General features: G+C 42.9%; 2 protein-coding genes across 2 annotated transcripts in view; both read right to left on the reverse strand.

The window, feature by feature from the left end:
• Positions 1 to 3,422, reverse strand: part of LOC146679470 (neoverrucotoxin subunit alpha-like) — a 21,664-nt gene extending 18,242 nt beyond the window's left edge. The window contains exon 1 of the mRNA XM_085450200.1: positions 3,373 to 3,422. The gene's annotated coding sequence lies outside the window, so the exon portion shown is untranslated. The remainder of the gene's footprint in view (positions 1 to 3,372) is intronic.
• LOC146679471 (NACHT, LRR and PYD domains-containing protein 12-like) lies at positions 2,798 to 24,430 on the reverse strand. Its single transcript, XM_085450380.1, has 6 exons — positions 22,659 to 24,430; positions 19,587 to 19,760; positions 11,009 to 11,188; positions 7,990 to 8,169; positions 3,373 to 3,552; positions 2,798 to 2,888 (listed from the first exon to the last, which is right to left on the reverse strand). Exons 1-6 carry the CDS (start codon positions 23,747 to 23,749, stop codon positions 2,798 to 2,800), a joined length of 1,896 nt encoding a protein of 631 aa, XP_085306506.1. The 5' UTR covers positions 23,750 to 24,430.
• Between the last annotated feature and the right edge of the window lie 384 nt (positions 24,431 to 24,814).

Here is a 24,814-nt window from a genome sequence, read left to right on the forward strand (position 1 = left end):
CATACAGAGTCTTATAAAATGTTTCAAATGCACTCTGAACTTCTATTAGTTTATTTTTTTTATTAGTTTTGTCACTGGATGTTGTTAAATTATAATATTATTTTATGCCATGTTAGACCCCTAATTAAAGATTGTGAATTATTATGTAGTCTTAGTTGGCATTATTCTCCTGAATTAGAAGAAGCTGATAACTATTGCATTAGTTAAACTGATTTGCATTACATTAGACTGCTGATTTATTGTGGATGAATGATATTGTTTTATGATGTTATAAGAAATACTGTTTGCAGAAAGTCATCGCCTTAATTGTCTGATTAGAAGAGAACGGAACATGCTGGAGTTTTCTGGCCCATCTCAGCAGGAGCAGATAAACGGGGGGCCAAGGTCGTAGTTTAGGCGCCGTGTGAGAGAAAAGCATGTGAGAGCACCAGAGGCTATAAGAATTTGATCAATACTCCACCATTTTGAGATCTGATGCTGTCTGCGTACGGTGTCCATCTCCCACGTGTGTGACCATTAAAATTATCGTTTGACTCAACCCGGCCGGACCAGTGTTGTTATTGTGGTTTTTCCTCTTGTCTCCATCCCCAATTTTGAACTCGTAACAATGTTTAATTTTGTGAACTGTATTATCTGCTATTTTCTTTTTTAGTTTCCAGGCTAATACATTCTTTGCTTTTGATCCTCCATCATAATACCTTTGTTTAAGAAACATTAATTTTTTTTTAATTTCATATGTGGTCAAATCATTTATTTCATTTCTTGTTTTCCTAATTTCCTCCAATATATCCTGAGATGTTTTTCTTTCATGCCTTTTCTCTAATTCTTATTTTGTAGCTCTTCAAATTTCTTATTTCTCATCTTTTTCTTATTATTGGATATTGCTATAATTTCCCCTCTCAGGACAGCTTTTAAGGCATCCCACAGTATAGGAGGAGACACCTCACCATTGTCATTAGTTTCCATATAGAAGTGAATCTCTTTTTTAATTTGTCTTTTAAAGTGAGGATCATTCAGTAAGCTTGAATTTAATTTCCAATTATTGAGTTTTGGTTGCACGTTTAAATCAACAGACAGGTATACTGGTGCATGATCGCTTAACTCTATTGCTCCAATTGCACAAGTGCTTATTTTATCTTTATTTTTCCCAAAAGTTATGAAATAATCTATTCTTGTGTATAACGAGTGCGGTGAGGAAAAATAAGTATAATCCCTTTGGTAGGGATGCAAGTCTCTCCATATATCAATTAGTCCCACCTCCTTCATCAATGTATTTATATTCTTAATTAATGTTTTAGTATTCTGTGCTTTTCTATTGGAAATATCTAGCTTTGGTTGTAGATGTATATTTAAATCTCCTCCGCAAATTAGGAAACCTACTGTCTCTGTTACCATCACATCTATAATTTTCTTAAAGAAATAAATATCGCTTCCAGGGGGTGCATATATATTTAACACCGTGACTGGGTTCCCCTCAATGTTTCCCCTTACCAAAATATAACGTCCCTCTTTGTCACTTATCTCGGATATTTTTTCAAAGAGTAATTTGCTTGATAACAGGATAGCCACTCCTCTCCTTCGTCCAGTTTTATAGGAAGAGGAGAAAACTGTTGTATAACCCATTCTTTTCAGTTTTTCATGCTCCTTACAGTCTAGATGGGTTTCCTGTAGATACACTATTTGTACTTGTTCTTTCTTCATTTTAGTTAAATTTTTATTACGTTTAATTGGATTCGACAGGCCATTTACAATATATGATATGATTTTTACCTTATCTTTAAGCATACCCTTACTATTTGAATATTATTAATGTAACAACAACATGTACCATCAGACCACTCCCTAAACATACATAAGCAAACATTAATATTAACATTAAAGCTGTATAAAACAACAGCTACAGAAATAAGCTTTATTTGGTCAAAGAAAAAAAAAAGAAAAAAAAAAAAAGACTTCCAACTGTGGGGTCCCCGATATGACCCTAAGTAAGCCCCGATAAAAGAGGGGGCTTCGAGGGGGGCCTGTCTCACCTCTATGTGAGACAGGGCCTTCCTTAGCCAGCAGGCCAATGTCCATTCTACTAATAGCATAGGTAGCACGTCCGCCTATTTTCAATTTCTGCATTGCCACTTAAGCATATTATTTCGAGATAAGAAGTCTTTACCAGTGTATATGGCTATAGCTTGATTCAAGGTTTGATATCATTGATTTCAATGAAGAGCTTTGTGATTGTAGCAAAGGGCTGGTAGCTCTGAGAGTCCCACTGATGAGGCGTTTGTGAAGGTTCGCAGTTATCTAAAGAGCTTAGAAAAAAAGGCATCTGGACTTCTTTAAGTTTCTTGAAGTCGTTTCGCCTTTCACCTCTCATCCAAGAAGCTTCTTTATTTCTAGGGTCAAATGGTGGAGAGTCCCAGATTAGCCTGTGTACAAACAGACTTCAGCCATATGAGAGTGAGTGTGAGTGAATGAGAGCACACACAGGACACTCTGATCTCTGAATGTGTGTGATGCAGTGAAAAAGAGGATTGTACTGGATATACTGTGACTGACAAACAGAGTTTAAAGACAAAGGTGTTTGGATTAAAATGGATTATGCTAAAGTGAACGTGCTAATGAAATCTGAACTGACTGAAATGTGAAGTGAAGATAATTCAGATGTAAAAGAGAGAAACTGATAATAAGGTGGGGCTGGAGATCAGTGAAGGGCATGTAAACACCTGATTGGTTGACTAGATATCAGATCGACAGTTTCACAGTTTTCCCTGTGGATTATAACTTTAAGAAGATGTAACATTCATCAAGGAATCCTGCTCTCCGGATTATTTCCATGAACACTGAGCTGGAACACATCTACAGTGCTGGAAGTGCCCGTCTCACCACCAACCTCTCTGTGCACATTCACTTTTCAACCCTTTGTGAGACACTAAAGGTGTAAATCTTAGTATTTATCTATGTTAGTGTGAACACCTCTAATAGGTTGGTTTAGTCTTTCCAAGTCATATCTTCCCTTAGATCTGCGGTCCAGGCTCCTAAAATCATCCTAGTTTAACAAGCACTACAATCTAGAGGAGAGCTGCACTAACAGGTGTGACTGATGAGATCTGACCTGCAAGGATACTCATGTTTATGTATATCAGGACAAGCAGGGAAGACCTGGACATCAACTCTGTCAGGCTGCCTGAGTCCTCTCACCCACATCAGCTCAGAACTCTGCATTATCTACTGAGTCAGACTCAGAGGATCAGGGATCAGAAATTCTACAAAGAGTAGAACCAGACTTCCTGTATAGAGGTGTGTGGGCCTACTGATCCACAGTGTCAGCACAACTTTCACATCATAGTCATCTCAGCACAACTAAAACATGTGACTGACCTCAGAGTTTCAAATCGACATCGTGGATTCTCCAGAAGAACACACAGCTGCTTCACTCCTGAATCCTGCAGGTTGTTGTAGGTTCCACTCAGGTCCAGCACTCTGGGATACGAGGGGTTGGACTTCAGCGCTGCTGCCAGATAATCACAGCTGATCTCTGACAAATCACAGTCTTTCAATCTGTAAAAAGAATGAAAGATGTAAGTTTATTAGACAAAGTGTGAGCTTGAAATCATTCAGTGTTTCATCATCTGTTCAGAGCTGAAGAAGGTTCAGAATGTAGAAGTTTAGAAAATGGAAACTCCAAACAGCTGAAGCCAACAGGAAGCAGCTTCAACCAAACAAGAGAAAAAAATGAATTTTTCACATTGAAGTCGTACATTTATCATAAAGTTGTCAAGTTTTGCCGTGTGAAATAACAAAACTGAACAGGAATCCTCAGAGTTGAACCCTCTGCACAGAGGTTCAGGTTCCTCTTCAGGTCCCAAAGTGCAGAACAACAAGGTTTCAAACAGCTTCGTTCCAGCAGCATCAGCCACAGAAATGCAGAGATGATTCTTTGGATCTCTTGGTTGTGTTGTATGATGCTGTGTTTGCATATCTGGTGTCTGTGTTGCTTTGTGAGGACGGATCATTTACTGCAGTTCCAGATAAACAGAGCTGGACCTGAACCTGGTAGCTTCACTTAGAAGACACTTGTGATGGGAACGTCAGGTCAAAAAAGTGCCCCTCCGACAGCCAAACCCATCTGTTCTCTGATTGGATAGTTACATTTGTGATTGGCATGACATTGACCAATCAGATGAAAGGAAGAAAAATAGGGTCAAAATTCGTACTTGTAACTTGCAGGGTTTTTTTGGCTAAGTCCACACACAAATCTTTTTTTACACACACACACAAATCTTTTTTTACACACACACAAATCTTTTTTTACACACACAAACAAATTTTTTTCACGCACACACAAATTCTTTTTTACACATACAAATCCTGATTTACAAGTACAAAATATTTATGACCACATTTTGAGCCCATACAAATGTTCTGCAGACGAGTCCATGCGCTCACAACAAAGCTCAGTGTGGACGACGCTGTGCACGCTCCAATGCTGATTGGTTAGAAAGTGGGCGGGAACAGGGAAGAGAGCGACAGCAGTGTTCAGCACAAACAGGAAGGATCAAAGAAGAAGAACATGACAAGCTCAGATGGAGGCTGCAGTGGACACTTTTCATTGTTTTAACATTCGCTTTCACTTCAGCTTCACCAACATTAGCACAAGCAGAGCAGCCCACTGACTGCGTGGCTGTGACGGCGCCCCCTGGTGACTGTAAACTACTACAACATGTAGACAGCCGTCTGCTGCTCATTTCTTTGCCACCATCACAGGAGCTCTTTATCATGTTCTACACTCTCATTGGTTCTTTGTGTGCTTGTTTTTTAGAACAGTAGTCATTGTGATTGTTCAAAGAAGACAGTCAGCTGTGACTAAATGTAGCTCCTACAGCAGTGATTGGAATAACTACTGAAGCTAATCCAGTATCAAAGCTCAGGAATCAGCAGCTCCCACCTCGTTTTCTTTGAACAACTATTTTTAGCTGCTGTGTTTTTGTGTTTTTGTGGACTTCAGACATCCTGCTGCTCTGGAGAACTGAAGCTCTAAAGGCTTCAGCCTTTATCTCCAAGAAACAAAGCTGATCATGGAGACCCAGCAGGTCAGCTGATCTGTGGACAGCACCAGCATCTTTAAGTAAGTCTGAGAGGTGAGCAGTCTTTGGAAGCCTTTACTGTCTGATAGTCTCAGAGCAGGATTTGGATCATTATTTGGCTTTTCTTCTATTATTATATTTAGTTTCTGCTTCACAGATATTCTCTGAGATGTTCTCTGAAATGTTTCCCACTGTTGGACAAACTTTCACAGTTTCTTCATAAAGGAGATCTCCTGTGCAGTCCATCTGTGATAATATGTTAAACACTGAATTATGATTCATATCTGAATGTACTGACTGTTAATTATTGATGAGAACATAATCAGTAAATATAAATATGTTTGAGTTTGGCTTTGATGAATCAGAATAAAAGTAATAAAATAATGATTTTAGAGACAGGCCGAACTCAGGCCAGCTGACAGCCTGTGTACAAACAGACTTCAGCCATATGAGAGTGAGTGTGAGTGAATGAGAGCACACACAGGACACTCTGATCTCTGAATGTGTGTGACGCAGTGAAAAAGAGGATTGTACTGGATATACTGTGACTGACAAACAGAGTTTAAAGAGAAAGGTGTTTGGATTAAAATGGATTATGCTAAAGTGAACGTGCTAATGAAATCTGAACTGACTGAAATGTGAAGTGAAGGTAATTCAGATGTAAAAGAGAGAAACTGATAATAAGGTTGGGCTGGAGATCAGTGAAGGGCATGTAAACACCTGATTGGTTGACTAGATATCAGATCGACAGTTTCACAGTTTTCCCTGTGGATTATAACTTTAAGAAGATGTAACATTCATCAAGGAATCCTGCTCTCCGGATTATTTCCATGAACACTGAGCTGGAACACATCTACAGTGCTGGAAGTGCCCGTCTCACCACCAACCTCTCTGTGCACATTCACTTTTCAACCCTTTGTGAGACACTAAAGGTGTAAATCTTAGTATTTATCTATGTTAGTTTGAACACCTCTAATAGGTTGGTTTAGTCTTTCCAAGTCATATCTTCCCTTAGATCTGCGGTCCAGGCTCATAAAATCATCCTAGTTTAACAAGCACTACAATCTAGAGGACAGCTGCACTAACAGGTGTGACTGATGAGATCTGACCTGCAAGGATACTCATGTTTATGTGTATCAGGACAAGCAGGGAAGACCTGGGGCCTGTTCTTCGTACGTCGCTTACTACATCCAAGATCAAATGACACATCCAAGACCAAACCATCGCGCTAACCGTGAGCTCGCTAATCCGGTTCCCCGAACACACCTGCTGTTGACGATTAGTACAGCTGGACGCAGTAATGTGACATCACTGGGTGTCGTAAAAGGGGCTACGCATCGATAGTAGAAACATTGATCGGCAACCCGCTGATTGGTCGGCGAAAATGTCGAAGGGGCGTGCTCGGTATTTTCCGGCAGCAGAGCAAGAACTCACGAGTGAGGGATTTCAGGAGTTTCAGAGTTTAATTAAAACGCAAGAGAACACTGCAAAGGCTGCAAAAGCAAGGAGAGAGGGCTGGCAGAAAGTTGCTGACAAATCAAACTCGTAGGTAATTTAATAATAATAATGGATTGGGTTCATATAGCGCTTTCCAAGGCACCCAAAGCGCTTTACGATACCACTATTCATTCACTCCCACATTCACACACTGGTGGAGGCAGCTACGGTTGTAGCCAGGCTGCCATATCGCGCCATCGGCCCCTCTGGCCAACACCAGTAGGCGGTAGGGTAGATCTATCATATGACACTATATTGTCCAATATCATATGGCATTATATTATATTATAATATGTTATATTATATCCCCTTTCACATTAGAGCCACAACAGGACCCACAAGAACATGGGAACAAGTAAAAGTGGAATACAGGAGTATTCTACAGAATGGTAATATTTATCTCTTAGATTGCTTTGCGTCTCTTGGCAAGGTAATACTGGCCTGTAATACTCTGTTAGTTTGTTCATAACAGCAACCAAGAAAAGGGCAGAGGAAAAAAAGACAGGTGGTGGTCCTGCACCCCCTCGTCAACAAGTTGGTTAAGTAAATAATACCCTCACGGGATTATCGATATCTCTCAATGAGCACACTGTCGCGCTGAGCTAAAGGATCCTGTCTATCCCGCAATATACGCTGAATTCTGACAACTCTCCTTATCAATCCTGCACCTTCCACAATGGGTTGGTCGCGTATACGGACAGGACATGGCTGCGACAGGCTTCCCAAATCCACCTTCGCTTTTATAGCCGTGGTCTCTCATCTTGATTACACGAAGTAATTTACAATTACTACTCTGAAATATGAATTACATCTGTAATAATCACATACATGTAAGAGAATGTTAATAGTTCATTTCCCTTTTTTAGGAAATGACCTGTATGTATCTGTGTGACATCAATAAAAGGATCAAGTGCTGCATTATCTTTAGTTACATTGATGTTATTTATTTATGGTGAAACAGTGGTGGAATATCGCTGTTGCTTTCGTATACATGAAGCGGACATACCTGCGTGGCCGCGATCTAATCCTGTTTACATAAAGTAAACCTGCTCCCGAGCAGGTTTACGCTTACGGCTCTGTTGCTATGACAGCAAGTCCCGGATGAGCTTCGGGGAACCGAACGATCCGGGATCACGCGAATTCGTCAACAATCTAATCCAGCTAACTTACTTAGCGAGGTACGAAGAACAGGCCCCTGGACATCAACTCTGTCAGGCTGCCTGAGTCCTCTCACCCACATCAGCTCAGAACTCTGCATTATCTACTGAGTCAGACTCAGAGGATCAGGGATCAGAAGTTCTACAAAGAGTAGAACCAGACTTCCTGTATAGAGGTGTGTGGGCCTACTGATCCACAGTGTCAGCACAACTTTCACATCATATTCATCTCAGCACAACTAAAACATGTGACTGACCTCAGAGTTTCAAATCGACATCGTGGATTCTCCAGAAGAACACACAGCTGCTTCACTCCTGAATCCTGCAGGTTGTTGTAGGTTCCACTCAGGTCCAGCACTCTGGGATACGAGGGGTTGGACTTCAGCGCTGCTGCCAGATAATCACAGCTGATCTCTGACAAATCACAGTCCTTCAATCTGAATAAAAGATGAAAGATGTAAGTTTATTAGACAAAGTGTGAGCTTGAAATCATTCAGTGTTTCATCATCTGTTCAGAGCTGAAGAAGGTTCAGAATGTAGAAGTTTAGAAAATGGAAACTCCAAACAGCTGAAGCCAACAGGAAGCAGCTTCAAACAAACAAGAGAAAAAAATGAATTTTTCACATTGAAGTCGTACATTTATCATAAAGTTGTCAAGTTTTGCCGTGTGAAATAACAAAACTGAACAGGAATCCTCAGAGTTGAACCCTCTGCACAGAGGTTCAGGTTCCTCTTCAGGTCCCAAAGTGCAGAACAACAAGGTTTCAAACAGCTTCGTTCCAGCAGCATCAGCCACAGAAATGCAGAGATGATTCTTTGGATCTCTTGGTTGTGTTGTATGATGCTGTGTTTGCATATCTGGTGTCTGTGTTGCTTTGTGAGGACGGATCATTTACTGCAGCTCCAGATAAACAGAGCTGGACCTGAACCTGGTAGCTTCACTTAGAAGACACTTGTGATGGGAACGTCAGGTCAAAAAAGTGCCCCTCCGACAGCCAAACCCATCTGTTCTCTGATTGGATAGTTACATTTGTGATTGACATGACATTGACCAATCAGATGAAAGGAAGAAAAATAGGGTCAAAATTCGTACTTGTAACTTGCAGGGTTTTTTTTTGCTAAGTCCACACACAAATCTTTTTTACACACACAAATTTTTTTCACGCACACACAAATTCTTTTTACACACACAAATCCTGATTTACAAGTACAAAATATTTATGACCACATTTTGGAGCCCATACAAATGTTCTGCAGACGAGTCCATGCGCTCACAACAAAGCTCAGTGTGGACGACGCTGTGCACGCTCCAATGCTGATTGGTTAGAAAGTGGGCGGGAACAGGGAAGAGAGCGACAGCAGTGTTCAGCACAAACACGAAGGATCAAAGAAGAAGAACATGACAAGCTCAGATGGAGGCTGCAGTGGACACTTTTCATTGTTTTAACATTCGCTTTCACTTCAGCTTCACCAACAACAGCACAAGCAGAGCAGCCCACTGACTGCGTGGCCGTGACGGCGCCCCCTGGTGACTGTAAACCACTACAACATGTAGACGGCCGTCTGCTGCTCATTTCTTTGCCACCATCACAGGAGCTCTTTATCATGTTCTACACTCTCATTGGTTCTTTGTGTGCTTGTTTTTTAGAACAGTAGTCATTGTGATTGTTCAAAGAAGACAGTCAGCTGTGACTAAATGTAGCTCCTACAGCAGTGATTGGAATAACTACTGAAGCTAATCCAGTATCAAAGCTCAGGAATCAGCAGCTCCCACCTCGTTTTCTTTGAACAACTATTTTTAGCTGCTGTGTTTTTGTGTTTTTGTGGACTTCAGACATCCTGCTGCTCTGGAGAACTGAAGCTCTAAAGGCTTCAGCCTTTATCTCCAAGAAACAAAGCTGATCATGGAGACCCAGCAGGTCAGCTGATCTGTGGACAGCACCAGCATCTTTAAGTAAGTCTGAGAGGTGAGCAGTCTTTGGAAGCCTTTACTGTCTGATAGTCTCAGAGCAGGATTTGGATCATTATTTGGCTTTTCTTCTATTATTATGTTTAGTTTCTGCTTCACAGATATTCTCTGAGATGTTCTCTGAAATGTTTCCCACTGTTGGACAAACTTTCACAGTTTCTTCATAAAGGAGATCTCCTGTGCAGTCCATCTGTGATAATATGTTAAACACTGAATTATGATTCATATCTGAATGTACTGACTGTTAATTATTGATGAGAACATAATCAGTAAATATAAATATGTTTGAGTTTGGCTTTGATGAATCAGAATAAAAGTAATAAAATAATGATTTTAGAGACAGGCCGAACTCAGGCCAGCTGACAGCCTGTGTACAAACAGACTTCAGCCATATGAGAGTGAGTGTGAGTGAATGAGAGCACACACAGGACACTCTGATCTCTGAATGTGTGTGACGCAGTGAAAAAGAGGATTGTACTGGATATACTGTGACTGACAAACAGAGTTTAAAGACAAAGGTGTTTGGATTAAAATGGATTATGCTAAAGTGAACGTGCTAATGAAATCTGAACTGACTGAAATGTGAAGTGAAGATAATTCAGATGTAAAAGAGAGAGAAACTGATAATAAGGTTGGGCTGGAGATCAAACACCTGATTGGTTGAGTAGATATCAGATCGACAGTTTCACAGTTTTCCCTGTGGATTATAACTTTAAGAAGATGTAACATTCATCAAGGAATCCTGCTCTCCGGATTATTTCCATGAACACTGAGCTGGAACACATCTACAGTGCTGGAAGTGCCCATCTCACCACCAACCTCTCTGTGCACATTCACTTTTCAACCCTTTGTGAGACACTAAAGGTGTAAATCTGAGTATTTATCTATGTTAGTGTGAACACCTCTAATAGGTTGGTTTAGTCTTTCCAAGTCATAACTTCCCTTAGATCTGCGGTCCAGACTCCTAAAATCATCCTAGTTTTACAAGCACTACAATCTAGAGGAGAGCTGCACTAACAGGTGTGACTGATGAGATCTGACCTGCAAGGATACTCATGTTTATGTGTATCAGGACAAGCAGGGAAGACCTGGACATGAACTCTGTCAGGCTGCCTGAGTCCTCTCACCCACATCAGCTCAGAACTCTGCATTATCTACTGAGTCAGACTCAGAGGATCAGGGATCAGAAGTTCTACAAAGAGTAGAACCAGACTTCCTGTATAGAGGTATGTGGGCCTACTGATCCACAGTGTCAGCACAACTTTCACATCATATTCATCTCAGCACAACTAAAACATGTGACTGACCTCAGCGTTTCAAATCGACATCGTGGATTCTCCAGAAGAACACACAGCTGCTTCACTCCTGAATCCTGCAGGTTGTTGTAGGTTCCACTCAGGTCCAGCACTCTGGGATACGAGGGGTTGGACTTCAGCGCTGCTGCCAGATAATCACAGCTGATCTCTGACAAATCACAGTCCTTCAATCTGAATAAAAAATGAAAGATGTAAGTTTATTAAACAAAGTGTGAGCTTGAAATCATTCAGTGTTTCATCATCTGTTCAGAGCTGAAGAAGGTTCAGAATGTAGAAGTTTAGAAAATGGAAACTCCAAACAGCTGAAGCCAACAGGAAGCAGCTTCAACCAAACAAGAGAAAAAAATGAATTTTTCACATTGAAGTCGTACATTTATCATAAAGTTGTCAAGTTTTGCCGTGTGAAATAACAAAACTGAACAGGAATCCTCAGAGTTGAACCCTCTGCACAGAGGTTCAGGTTCCTCTTCAGGTCCCAAAGTGCAGAACAACAAGGTTTCAAACAGCTTCGTTCCAGCAGCATCAGCCACAGAAATGCAGAGATAATTCTTTGGATCTCTTGGTTGTGTTGTATGATGCTGTGTTTGCATATCTGGTGTCTGTGTTGCTTTGTGAGGACGGATCATTTACTGCAGCTCCAGATAAACAGAGCTGAACCTGAACCTGGTAGCTTCACTTAGAAGACACTTGTGATGGGAACGTCAGGTCAAAAAAGTGCCCCTCCGACAGCCAAACCCATCTGTTCTCTGATTGGTCAATGTCATGATTGACATGACATTGACCAATCAGATGAAAGGAAGAAAAATAGGGTCAAAATTCGTACTTGTAACTTGCAGGTTTTTTTTTGGCTAAGTCCACACACAAATCTTTTTTTACACACACACAAATCTTTTTTACACACATACAAAGTTTTTTTCACGCACACACAAATTCTTTTTTACACACACACAAATCTTTTTTACACACACACACAAATCTTTTTTACACACACAAACAAATTTTTTTCACGCACACACAAATTCTTTTTACACATACAAATCCTGATTTACAAGTACAAAATATTTATGACCACATTTTGAGCCCATACAAATGTTCTGCAGACGAGTCCATGCGCTCACAACAAAGCTCAGTGTGGACGACGCTGTGCACGCTCCAATGCTGATTGGTTAGAAAGTGGGCGGGAACAGGGAAGAGAGCGACAGCAGTGTTCAGCACAAACAGGAAGGATCAAAGAAGAAGAACATGACAAGCTCAGATGGAGGCTGCAGTGGACACTTTTCATTGTTTTAACACTCGCTTTCACTTCAGCTTCACCAACATTAGCACAAGCAGAGCAGCCCACTGACTGCGTGGCCGTGACGGCGCCCCCTGGTGACTGTAAACCACTACAACATGTAGACGGCCGTCTGCTGCTCATTTCTTTGCCACCATCACAGGAGCTCTTTATCATGTTCTACACTCTCATTGGTTCTTTGTGTGCTTGTTTTTTACAACAGTAGTCATTGTGATTGTTCAAAGAAGACAGTCAGCTGTGACTAAATGTAGCTCCTACAGCAGTGATTGGAATAACTACTGAAGCTAATCCAGTATCAAAGCTCAGGAATCAGCAGCTCCCACCTCGTTTTCTTTGAACAACTATTTTTAGCTGCTGTGTTTTTGTGTTTCTGCGGACCTCAGACATCCTGCTGCTCTGGAGAACTGAAGCTCTAAAGCCTTCAGCCTTTATCTCCAAGAAACAAAGCTGATCATGGAGACCCAGCAGGTCAGCTGATCTGTGGACAGCACCAGCATCTTTAAGTAAGTCTGAGAGGTGAGCAGTCTTTGGAAGCCTTTACTGTCTGATAGTCTCAGAGCAGGATTTGGATCATTATTTGGCTTTTCTTCTATTATTATGTTTAGTTTCTGCTTCACAGATATTCTCTGAGATGTTCTCTGAAATGTTTCCCACTGTTGGACAAACTTTCACAGTTTCTTCATAAAGGAGATCTCCTGTGCAGTCCATCTGTGATAATATGTTAAACACTGAATTATGATTCATATCTGAATGTACTGACTGTTAATTATTGATGAGAACATAATCAGTAAATATAAATATGTTTGAGTTTGGCTTTGATGAATCAGAATAAAAGTAATAAAATAATGATTTTAGAGACAGGCCGAACTCAGGCCAGCTGACAGCCTGTGTACAAACAGACTTCAGCCATATGAGAGTGAGTGTGAGTGAATGAGAGCACACACAGGACACTCTGATCTCTGAATGTGTGTGACGCAGTGAAAAAGAGGATTGTACTGGATATACTTTGACTGACAAACAGAGTTTAAAGAGAAAGGTGTTTGGATTAAAATGGATTATGCTAAAGTGAACGTGCTAATGAAATCTGAACTGACTGAAATGTGAAGTGAAGATAATTCAGATGTAAAAGAGAGAGAAACTGATAATAAGGTGGGGCTGGAGATCAGTGAAGGGCATGTAAACACCTGATTGGTTGACTAGATATCAGATCGACAGTTTCCAGATCCAAGATGGCGCCGCGTATGGATGCCCTGGTGCTTCAGTGCGTTACTTCTGTTTTGTTTTTGTGCATTTCTTCTGTGTCTGGGCACTCCTCTGGATATTCTTACACCAGAGAAGAGCTTCTTAACTACAGGACTACAACGCCTGTGGATTTATTCCCAATATTTGTCGCATCTGCGGCAGATTTACTGCAGACTCTGATCAGGAAAGTGAGACGCCGAAAGAGAGGAAAGCGAGCCGGCGCACTCGTGCGTCTGAGGAGACGCGGACTGCGAACTGCTCTTCCTGGGATCTTCCTTTCTAATGTACGCTCACTCGGGAATAAGATTGACGAACTGGCCCTGATGAGAAGCATGAACAGAGACTTTGCCTCCTCCTGTGTCTTATGTTTTATGGAGTCGTGGCTCAGTGAGAACATCCCAGACTGCGCGCTCAAGCTGGAGGGCTTCCATCTGCTGCGCGCGGACCGCCAGGCCTCTCTCTCCGGTAAGAAAAAAGGTGGAGGTGTCTGCTTCTACATCAATAGTGGCTGGTGCACAGATGTAACAGTGATTGCTCAGCACTGCTCTCCCTCTCTGGAATACCTTTTTATTCACTGCAAACCGTTTTATTCTCCGCGGGAGTTTGCTTCATTCATCCTGGCCGCTGTTTACATCCCGCCAGATGCGGATGCGCAGGCAGCTCAGTGCGCACTCGCGGAGCAGACACTGCACATGGAGCGGACATTCCCGGACTCTCTCATCATTGCTCTTGGGGACTTTAACAAAGCCAATCTGAGCCATGAGCTTCCCAAATACAAGCAGTATATTAAATGCCTGACCAGAGAGGAGAGGACATTAGACCACTGTTACAGCACGATCAGCGGGGCCTATCGCGCGGTGCCCCGCACTTCACTCGGACTTTCTGACCACGTCATGATCCACCTAATCCCCGCGTACAGACAGAGGCTGAAGCTCTCCAAACCTGTCGTGAGGACCAAAAAACTGTGGAGCAACGAGGCTGTGGAGGAGCTTCGCACGTGCTTGGAGTCTACAGACTGGGACACAATGAAGGCTGCTTCTAACAGCTTGGACGAGTTTACGGACACTGTCACCTCCTATATCCACTTCTGTGAGGACAGCATTGTGCCATCACGCACCAGGGTGAGTTATAACAATGACAAACCCTGGTTTACTCCTAAACTCAAAAAGCTGTGGCTGGAAAAGAGAAAGGCGTTCAGAAGCGGAGACAGGGACTGCTACAGAGAGGCCAAGTACAGGTTCACTAAAGAAGTGGACATTGCCAAACATCAGCACTCTGAGAAGATGCAGCAGCAGATCTCAGAGAATGACTCGGCCTCTGTGTGGAAAGGTTTTAGGAATATCACCAACTACAAGCCTAAAACCCCCCACTCCACTGATGACTTGCTCTTAGCCAACACCCTTAACGACTTTTACTGCCGTTTTGACGAGCCATCAGGCAGCCTTCACACCTCCAACGGCCCCAACAATAGAGACACTTTGGACACTCATTCCCCCACCTCTCCCCCCTCCATAGAGCCATCACCACCTTCAAACTGTTCACCTACAACACCCCCCTCCTCACCCCACACAAAAGAGGATTTCACACCACCTCCTCCCACCACAACTCTTCATATTCATGAAGCAGGTGTGAGGAAGCAGTTTAGGAGTCTGAATGCTCGGAAAGCTCCTGGCCCAGACGGCGTGTCTCCTGCCACCCTCAGACACTGTGCAAACGAGCTGGCCCCAGTGTTTTCTGGCATTTTCAACTCCTCACTGCAGGCATGTCATGTACCTGCCTGCTTCAAGTCCTCTACCATAATCCCTGTCCCCAAGAAACCTAGGATCACTGGATTAAATGACTACAGACCCGTGGCTCTGACATCTGTGGTCATGAAGTCATTTGAGCGCCTAGTTCTCTCCCATCTCAAGACCCTCACGGCCCCCCTCCTGGACCCCCTGCAGTTTGCATACAGAGCCAACAGGTCTGTAGATGACGCCATCAACATGGCCCTACACTTCATCCTGCAGCATCTGGACTCCCCAGGAACCTACGCCAGGATCCTGTTTGTTGACTTCAGCTCTGCCTTCAACACCATCCTTCCAGACCATCTCCAAGGCAAGCTTTCCCAGATGAATGTGCCTGATCCCATCTGCCGGTGGATCACTGACTTCCTGACGGACAGGAAGCAGCATGTGAGGCTGGGAAAGAATGTCTCGGACTCTCGGACCATCAGCACCGGCTCCCCTCAGGGCTGTGTTCTTTCTCCTCTGCTCTTCTCCCTGTACACCAACTGCTGCACCTCCACCCACCAGTCTGTCAAGCTAATAAAGTTTGCAGATGACACCACCGTTATTGGGCTCATCTCGGACGGGGATGAGTCTGCCTACAGGAGGGAGGTTGAACGTCTGGTGTCCTGGTGCAGCCACAACAACCTGGTGCTGAATGCCCAGAAGACAGTGGAGATTATTGTGGACTTCAGGAAGCACACAGCCCCACTCCCCCCCATCATCCTGACTGACACCCCCATCACCTCTGTGGACTCATTCCGCTTCCTGGGTACCACCATCACCCAGGACCTGAAGTGGGAGCCCACCATCACCTCCGTCATCAAGAAAGCCCAGCAGAGGATGTACTTCCTGAGGCAGCTGAAGAAATTCAACCTGCCAACACGGACGATGATGCAATTCTACACTGCAATCATCGAGTCCATCCTCACCTCCTCCATCACCGTGTGGTACGCTGGAGCCACTATCAGGGACAAACAGAGACTGCAGCGTGTTGTGCGCTCTGCTGAGAAGGTGATTGGCTGCAGACTCCCATCTTTGCAGGACCTGTACACCTCCAGGACACTGCGGCGTGCAGCTCGGATCTCAGCTGACCCTTCTCACCCTGGATACAGTCTGTTTGACCTGCTCCCCTCAGGCACACCAGAACCTCTCGCCATAAGAACAGTTTCTTCCCCTCTGCTGTCGGACTCATGAACAATAACCGTATGACTGTTCCCACCACTAACACATGACCCTACGCTGTGTTCACTGCATCATTCCATGTTTGGCACTGATCACCACCTGCACTCATGTATATATCTTTCTACGTAGCACTTTTAATTCTTATTCTCATGTATATATCTCATGTATATCTCATGCATATATCTTTCTACGTAGCACTTTTAATTCTTATTCTTACTTTTATTTTTTCATGTCTACTTAATCGCAATTTATGACAGTATGTTTGCACTGAAGCACCGCAGCAATTTCCTAATGTTGTAAACCTGCTCAACATTTGGCAAATAAAACCCTTTCTGATTCTGATTCTTCTGATTCACAGTTTTCCCTGTGGATTATAACTTTAAGAAGATGTGACATTCATCAAGGAATCCTGCTCTCCGGATTATTTCCATGAACACTGAGCTGGAACACATCTACAGTGCTGGAAGTGCCCGTCTCACCACCAACCTCTCTGTGCACATTCACTTTTCAACCCTTTGTGAGACACTAAAGGTGTAAATCTGAGTATTTATCTATGTTAGTGCAAACACCTCTAATAGGTTGGTTTAGTCTTTCCAAGTCATAACTTCCCTTAGATCTGCGGTCCAGGCTCCTAAAATCATCCTAGTTTTACAAGCACTACAATCTAGAGGAGAGCTGCACTAACAGGTGTGACTGATGAGATCTGACCTGCAAGGATACTCATGTTTATGTATATCAGGACAAGCAGGGAAGACCTGGACATGAACTCTGTCAGGCTGCCTGAGTCCTCTCACCCACACCAGCTCATCAACTCTAAACAGGAATGAGCAGCTCATTTCAAAATAAAAGGTTGGAATTGTAAAGAAAACAAACAGAGCCTATAAACTGAAACTGATTTCATTTTTTCAGCTGGAACATTTTAGTTGTTCCTTTTTCAATTCATACATAATTATATTTACAGTAAGTCTTATCAATCCCCTTTTCCCTGCCAGTCACCGCCAATGTTCCCTCTAATGTTTCATGTGTCTGAGCGAACACACAAACTCCCTGAGCGTCCCTTGGACCACTGTGAGCAACAGCAGACGTGTGCACTGTGGTCACGCCAGCATCTTATCCATCCAAGTTACATAGTTTATTAAAGTAATCAAATTACAGCATTTACATTTATGTTAGACTACTTTTAATTAACTGCTTTAGCCCACTTACAATGAAAATTAAAAACAACCTTGTTCATGACCTGTAGCATGTTAACACTATTGGAAGTAAAAATAACTTGAACTCCAATTTTGAAAACACAACTTTATTTTTTCTATTTTTATAAAGCTCTGACTTGTATTATGAGTCTGTGGTCTGGGAGAGAGTCTGTAACGCTGTCTGCAAAATACAGGATATAATGACCAATGTTGAGAAATTAATTATATAGTTACTTCTTCAAAAAAGTTACTGAGTTTTGCAAACAACAAAGTTTGTTGCAATAAATACTGAATACTATCGTTGTTATAAACAACGATACTATTCAGGAAGAAAACCAAACATTGCAGATATTTTATCATAACTCTGGTTTTACGTGGCCGATCAACACAATTTAAAAACTTGTATAAAGTCCACACTTTGTCCGTCAACATGCAGCTACCAACCCAAATGGTGAGGTGGTGGTGTCAGGGTTCCTGGGTCGTTGACCCAGTGATTTCAGTTTGTTCATGTTCAGTTTAGTTCGCCACATTAATGTTCTCACTTCCTGTTTTTTCCCGTGTCAGTTTGTCTCCCGTGTCATTAGTCAGATTATGTTCAGCCCTGTTGTTTGTTACGTTGTGATGTGTCATATCGTGTCGTGTTGTGTTATATGTAGTGCCGACGTAGGACAGTTTTTCCAATTTCATTGTACTACTGTACTATGTATGACTGTGCAATGACAATAAAGAGTTATCTATCTTATCTATCTTATCTACTCACCTGTTTCCAATCATTGTCATCATTCAACCTGTGTATTTAAGTTCCTCGGTTTCACCAGTTGTCTGTCGTGTCATTGATGTTGATGTTCATGTCGTCCCTCCGTCTGTATGTTCAGTTAGTCAGCCAGCCATTCTTCCAGTCTTTCAGCCAGCCAGCCAGTCACTCCGTCGTTCCTGCTTTGTTCACTCACCCTCCAATAAATCCTCTTCATTTCTGCACCGTGAGTCCAGCATTTGGGTCATCTCTTCCATGCCTCCACACACAACCTCTGACAGGTGGTTAGTTATTACTGTCGTTTATGATCCCCTACATTCTCCTACATTCAAATATTCTCCAGCTACAATAGTGTTTGTGTTCCTAAAAGGATTTCATGAATGTGTTATTGTTCATGTCACATCTGTATGAAACAAAGAGGAAGTGAGGTTTATCCTTCATGATCACAAACTGTTCCAGCATGTAAACCTGAGATCTGTGTGGAGCAGCTGACCTGTACGATGTGCTCAACACAAACATTATTTACCATCAGTTACTGTGTGACTGAACCACGTGGGTGTATGAAACATCGCTTTCAGTTTTAATAGCACATGGCAACATTCAGACGTGAATCTATACAGTAACACTTTGATTTGTTACAGTGAGGAGACTGTTGAAGGAACGATGAGGGGAAACTGTAACAGCAGCAACAGAAACCAGGAGACAAAGCTGAGGTCTGGGTTCCTCTATGCTACACACAGCCTCCTGCTCCTGGACTTTAGTAAACACATAAATGTCTCCAAGTACACTTACTTCAGAAACTCTATTAAACTCATTACAAGTTTACTTCAGCTTTAAATTACTCACAACATCAGCACACATGAGTAAACAAAGTAACTCACAGCTACTGTTCAAGTTTAGTCATCTTTAATACAAATATACCTCATTATTATGAATCTCACAGCTACCTGCTCATTGAACTGAACAATAATTCTGTTTGACCATTAAAACAAAATATGTGACTGCAATAAAATCTTCACACAGTAATTAAGAATCTCCTAAGCAATCCGAAGATAACGAAAAGTTCACCTGCCAATTCTATAAAGCTTGGTTGTTTAAACAATGATATCATTTAATGATATGTTTGGATCCTGACCTGAGAGTTTCCAGTGTACAATGTGGACTCTGCAGTGCAGCAGACAGAAGCTTCACTCCTGAATCCCGCAGGTCATTGTTACTCAGGTCCAGCTCTTTCAGACTAGAGGACTGGGAGTTGAGAACTGAGGACAGAGCATCACAGCTTCTCTCTGAGAGGTTACAGCCGCTCAGTCTGGAAGAAAACAAACAAACAATTAAATCAGTCAAATAAAACATTTTTAATGCCAGCATGCAATACAATTATTGGTTAACTAAATAGCTTAATTAAAACACAACTATTCTTCTATAGCAGCACTTACTCCTTGTAAGCTCCACCTGCTCCACCATCTGAGTCAGACGACATGAAAACAAACTGTGAATCTAGTAGAAACATGATTGGAAAGCTTCTCAGATCCATTTGTACATTTAGAGCCTGATCCTGAAATATAGCAGCACGGACATTCACAGCAGCAAAGGGTTCTTGCTGATCTGAGCTGGCTTGGCCCTGGCTTATTGAAGATTAAAGAAAGCGGAATCAGCTGTTCAAAACCCCACAAGGCTGCCCGCTGTGACTGAAACAATGGGACGGGTCGTGACTTCTCAAAATGGGCTCATTGAACGCAGCACGGATAAGATCTTGAAGAAGCTCATGGCGGTCATGAGTTCTCAGACTTTGCTCTTTGAGCGCAAAACCGATAACCTCTCGAAGAAGCTCGTGGCTCTCCAACGGGAGATTGAGAGACGAGTGACGGACTGTTAGATCAGCTGTGAAATTGACATGCAGTTGTTCGGACCAAAGAAAGCCACCATCATCTCATGCGGCTAACATACCGGCGCGAGCTGTGGTCTCAAGGCTGGAGCTGAACAAATCTCACCCTGATAACAGACGGTGTTTAGACTGTTCCTTCCCATCCTAAGCATGCTTATCCCCTCCCGGTGCAGACGGTGGGTCGAGGGGACCAGCGCAAATGCTGCAGGCCCGGGTGCGCTGTCTACACCGGCTGTCTCTCACCTTTTACCCATCCCTGCTGCTTGTCATGTGTTTCTATGGCGCATTAAGAGTTTTCATGTGCTCTGCGCTAAGGTCATTTTTTTTGTCTGTTCTCAAACTGATCTCCCTGCTGGAGCTCAGTCTGGGAGGAGTTATTTTTTCTCCTCATCTTTCCTGATGTTGTGCATTTTCTGCTGTTCGGTTCCAGGTCGCTGCTCTAGTGGCTGACCGGCCAGCTACCTAGCCTGACCCGTCTCCCCAATGTGATGTTTGTGTATTGTATGTACGGTTGGAAAGCTCGGTATCGTAATTGCCCCTTGAAAATAAATACAGTGTTCTGAAACTGAATCTGAAAAGATTGCAGAAGACGACTCTGTTCAGTAAATATTACGCTCATGCTGTCAAGAAATACCAAAGGTAGGTAAAACTCTGGTTGTTGCAGCCATCCAGTATGACATGCTTTGTACTGTCCTGCTGCAGTTTGTGACACCTGGTTGATGAGTTGTGAAGGATGATGAAACAAATACTTCACTCAATGTTTGTCTTCTAAACTGGATGTAATTTGGGCAGCCGATAGGTTTTCTTAATATATCCCAGCTGCAAATAGGAACACAACAAATAAATAACTTTACCCACTTGGATCCTTATCATTCAAGATTGTGAAAAGATTCTCTACACAGAGAATACAGGTGATGTTAGATGAGAGAGATGATTTGGAAGATGATGAAGGGGAAGAGTTTTCACAACTTGAGGCCTTTTGTCTTCACTGTATAGGACAGAGAAGACAGGAAGGGAGGGAGAAGTGAGGAGAATAACACACAGGAAATGGTCTTGGGCAGACTCAAACCAGGCCCTGGAGTCACGACTCTAACCTTCAGTACATGGGTCACCTGCTCAGCCAGGTAAGCTACAGCAGTCAGCAGTGTGTGAGTTAATTTGAAGACAATGATGACTATAAGTCAGGTAAAAAAAAAAATACTATCATCAACCAACAAGGGGAAAACATTGAGCTTGAATGGCCAAGCTTTGACCAAGGGTGGCTCACTCCTCGGTCTTCTTGCCCAAGGAGTGAACCACCCTGCATGGCTATCAATGTGGTGCAACCAAGGCCATCATACAGTACAGGCCATCCAAGCTGATTTTAACTTTTCCTCCCAGATACCACCTTAGAAATCATCTAGATTAGGATATGTTGGCTGTTCTTGATCCAATCACAACAAACAGAGAGCTGTTGTGTGTCCAAGGTGAACAGGAAGAATATATACATGCATAAAGTCAATAAAGTCAGAAGGTTTGCTTTAGACTGTGCTGCAGTTTATCATCAAAGACTAACAAACAGGCACCATGCTGCCAACAAATGGCATCAAGTCTGACTTGAGGTTTTTTGTTCTTTTTTTTAAATCAAGATTGAATTTTATAGCAACCACAGCAGAGATGACCAGGGAAGGTGTGCTTGAGGGGATATAGCTACAACAGCTGGTTTCAGACTGAAGATGAACTGAGGTGCTGCACCCAAGTGTGCAGGTTCAGGGAGGGACAAACATCTGCTGCAACCAGATTGGAGTGAGAGGAGAGAGCAGGCCAACAACAACAAAGAAACAACAAACACACTGTGGAAGACCGAAGCAGAGTTTAGTTTAAAGTGGAACTAAGGATGTTTCTCTGGCTGCCAGGATTCACTGAGTAATTCAAATGCTTTCTTTAATGCAGGACCCACCATGCATGTAAAAGCAAGTGTTTCACCAACATTTGTGACTAAAGATAGACCTGCAGTAGAAATGTATCTAGGAGCATGCATGTGAATATAAAGTATCACAACATCAGGCACATGCAGCCTAAGTGTTTAAACAAAGACTGATAACATAACAGCAGCAGTGATGATCAGAGTTCATGGTGAATCCAGCGTCTCGAGTACACCGAGTTCTGGAGGCATCAAAGAGGTTAAAGTTGTATTGGAGAAATCCCAAAACTTTAGGATACAAATTCATAAAAACACAGAAAACCTGGTGAAATAAATTACTGACACAGTTGGATGTTAAAATTCAAATTCAAATTGAATAAAAGTTATAAAAGTAAAGACATGAGTACAAATGTACTCACAGAGCTTTGTTGGAGGCTTTGACCACTGGCAGCAGCCTCAGAAGAGCCTCCTCTGAAGCAGAGTATTTCTGCAGGTCAAACACATCCAGATCTTCTTCTGATGACAGTAAGATGAAGACCAGAGCTGACCACTGAGCAGGAGACAGTTCATCTGTGGAGAGACGTCCTGATCTCAGGGACTGTTGGATCTCCTCCACTAGAGAACAATCATTCAGTTCATTCAGACAGTGGATCAGATTGATGCTTTTCTCTGCAGACAGATTCTCACTGAGCTTCTCCTTGATGTACTGAACTGTTTCCTGATTGGTCTGTGAGCTACTTCCTGTCTGTGTCAGCAGGCCTCGTAGGAGAGTCTGATTGGTCTGCAGTGAAAGACCCAGGAGGAAGCGGAGGAACAAGTCCAGGTGTCCATTTGGACTCTGTAGGGCCTTGTTCACAGCACTCTGGTGGAGAGATTGTAGGTTTGGTTTGTTAAATAGTTTAGACCATGTAGAGGTTGTTTGTTGTTCCATCAGATTGAGTCCAGAGTTGATGAAGGTCCGATGGACATGAAGAGCAGCCAGAAACTCCTGAACACTCAGATGGATGAAGCAGAACACCTTGTCCTGGTACAGTCCTCTCTCCTCTTTAAAGATCTGTGTGAACACTCCTGAGTACACTGAGGCTGCTCTGATATCGATGCCACACTCTGTCAGGTCTGATTCATAGAAGATCAGGTTTCCTTTCTGCAGCTGATCAAAAGCCAGTTTTCCCAGTGACTTAATCATCTTCCTGCTCTCTGGACTCCAGTGTGGATCTGTCTCAGCTCCTCCATCATACTTGACCTTCTTCACTTTGGCCTGAACCACCAGGAAGTGGATGTACATCTCAGTCAGGGTCTTGGGCAGCTGTCCTCCCTCTCTGGTTTTCAGCACATCCTCCAGAACTGTAGCAGTGATCCAGCAGAAGACTGGGATGTGACACATGATGTGGAGGCTTCGAGCTTTCTTGATGTGGGTGATGATCCTGCTGGCCTGCTCCTCATCTCTGAATCTCTTCCTGAAGTACTCCTCCTTCTGTGGGTCAGTGAACCCTCTGACCTCTGTCACCATGCCAACACAGTCAGGAGGGATCTGATTGGCTGCTGCAGGTCGTGTGGTTATCCAGAGGCAAGCAGAGGGAAGCAGTTTCCCCCTGATGAGGTTTATCAGCAGCACATCCACTGAGGTGGACTTTCTAGGGTCAGTTAGGATTGTAGTTTTGTGGAAGTCCAGAGGAAGTCGACACTCATCCAGACCATCAAAGATGAACACAACCTGGAAGTCTTCAAAGCTGCAGATTCCTGCTTCTTTGGTTTCAGTAAAGAAGTGATGAACAAGTCCCACCAAGCTGAACTTTTCCTCTTTCAGCACATTCAGCTCTCTGAAAGTGAATGGAAATATGAACTGGATGTCCTGGTTGGCTTTGTCTTCAGCCCAGTCCAGGCTGTATTTCTGTGTTAAGACTGTTTTCCCAATGCCAGCCACTCCCTTTGTCAGCACTGTTCTGATTGGTTCGTCTCTGCCAGGTGAGGCTTTAAAGATGTCTTCTTGTCTGATGGTTGTTTCTGGTCTGTCTGGTTTCCTGGATGCTGTTTCAATCTGTCTGACCTCATGTTCATCATTGACCTCTGCAGTCCCTCCCTCTGTGATGTAGAGCTCTGTGTAGATCTGATTCAGGAGGGTTGGGTTTCCTGCTTTAGCGATGCCCTCAAACACACACTGGAACTTCGTCTTCAGGGTGGATTTAAGGTTACGATGACAAACTGCAGCTTGAAGCTCTGAATGAGAAGAAAAATAAACACTCAATTCCAAAAAGAACTAATCTTTAAAACATGTTGCTCCATCTTCCATCTCTGGAAAATGTTCATTTATCCAGCAGCTTAAATCTTTAGATAAATCCTCTTACTGCTCTGCAGACGGTCAGCCAGCTCCTCCTGCTTCATTCTCCTGAGGAAGTCCACTGTGATCTTCACAAACGCCTCTCTGCTGCTGCTCCTCTGACTCTCTAAGTATTCTGGGTAATCTGGACTCAGAACCTTCTGGATCTTCTTCAGCTCGTTCTTCACAAAAGTGATGATGTTGTCCTCCAGCAGCTGGAACAGAATATTTATGAATGAGCCAATCAGACTGAAATCA

The sequence above is a fragment of the Copadichromis virginalis genome, unplaced genomic scaffold, assembly GCF_057382275.1.
Source record: "Copadichromis virginalis isolate Kocher_CV1m ecotype Utaka unplaced genomic scaffold, C_Virginalis_male_GT1.1 unmapped_scaffold_1, whole genome shotgun sequence".
In the NCBI taxonomy this organism is placed as follows: domain Eukaryota; kingdom Metazoa; phylum Chordata; class Actinopteri; order Cichliformes; family Cichlidae; genus Copadichromis; species Copadichromis virginalis.

Coding starts and splice junctions, on each gene's coding strand:
- LOC146679471 (XM_085450380.1), bottom strand. CDS start 23,749: ATGGTGACAGAGGTCAGAGGGTTCACTGACCCACAGAAGGAGGAGTAC. Junction 19,761..22,658: donor AAAGCCTCCAACAAAGCTCT/GTGAGTACATTT, acceptor GTTTTCTTCCAG/ACTGAGCGGCTGTAACCTCT. Junction 2,889..3,372: donor TGTCGATTTGAAACTCTGAG/GTCAGTCACATG, acceptor GAATGTGCACAG/AGAGGTTGGTGGTGAGACGG.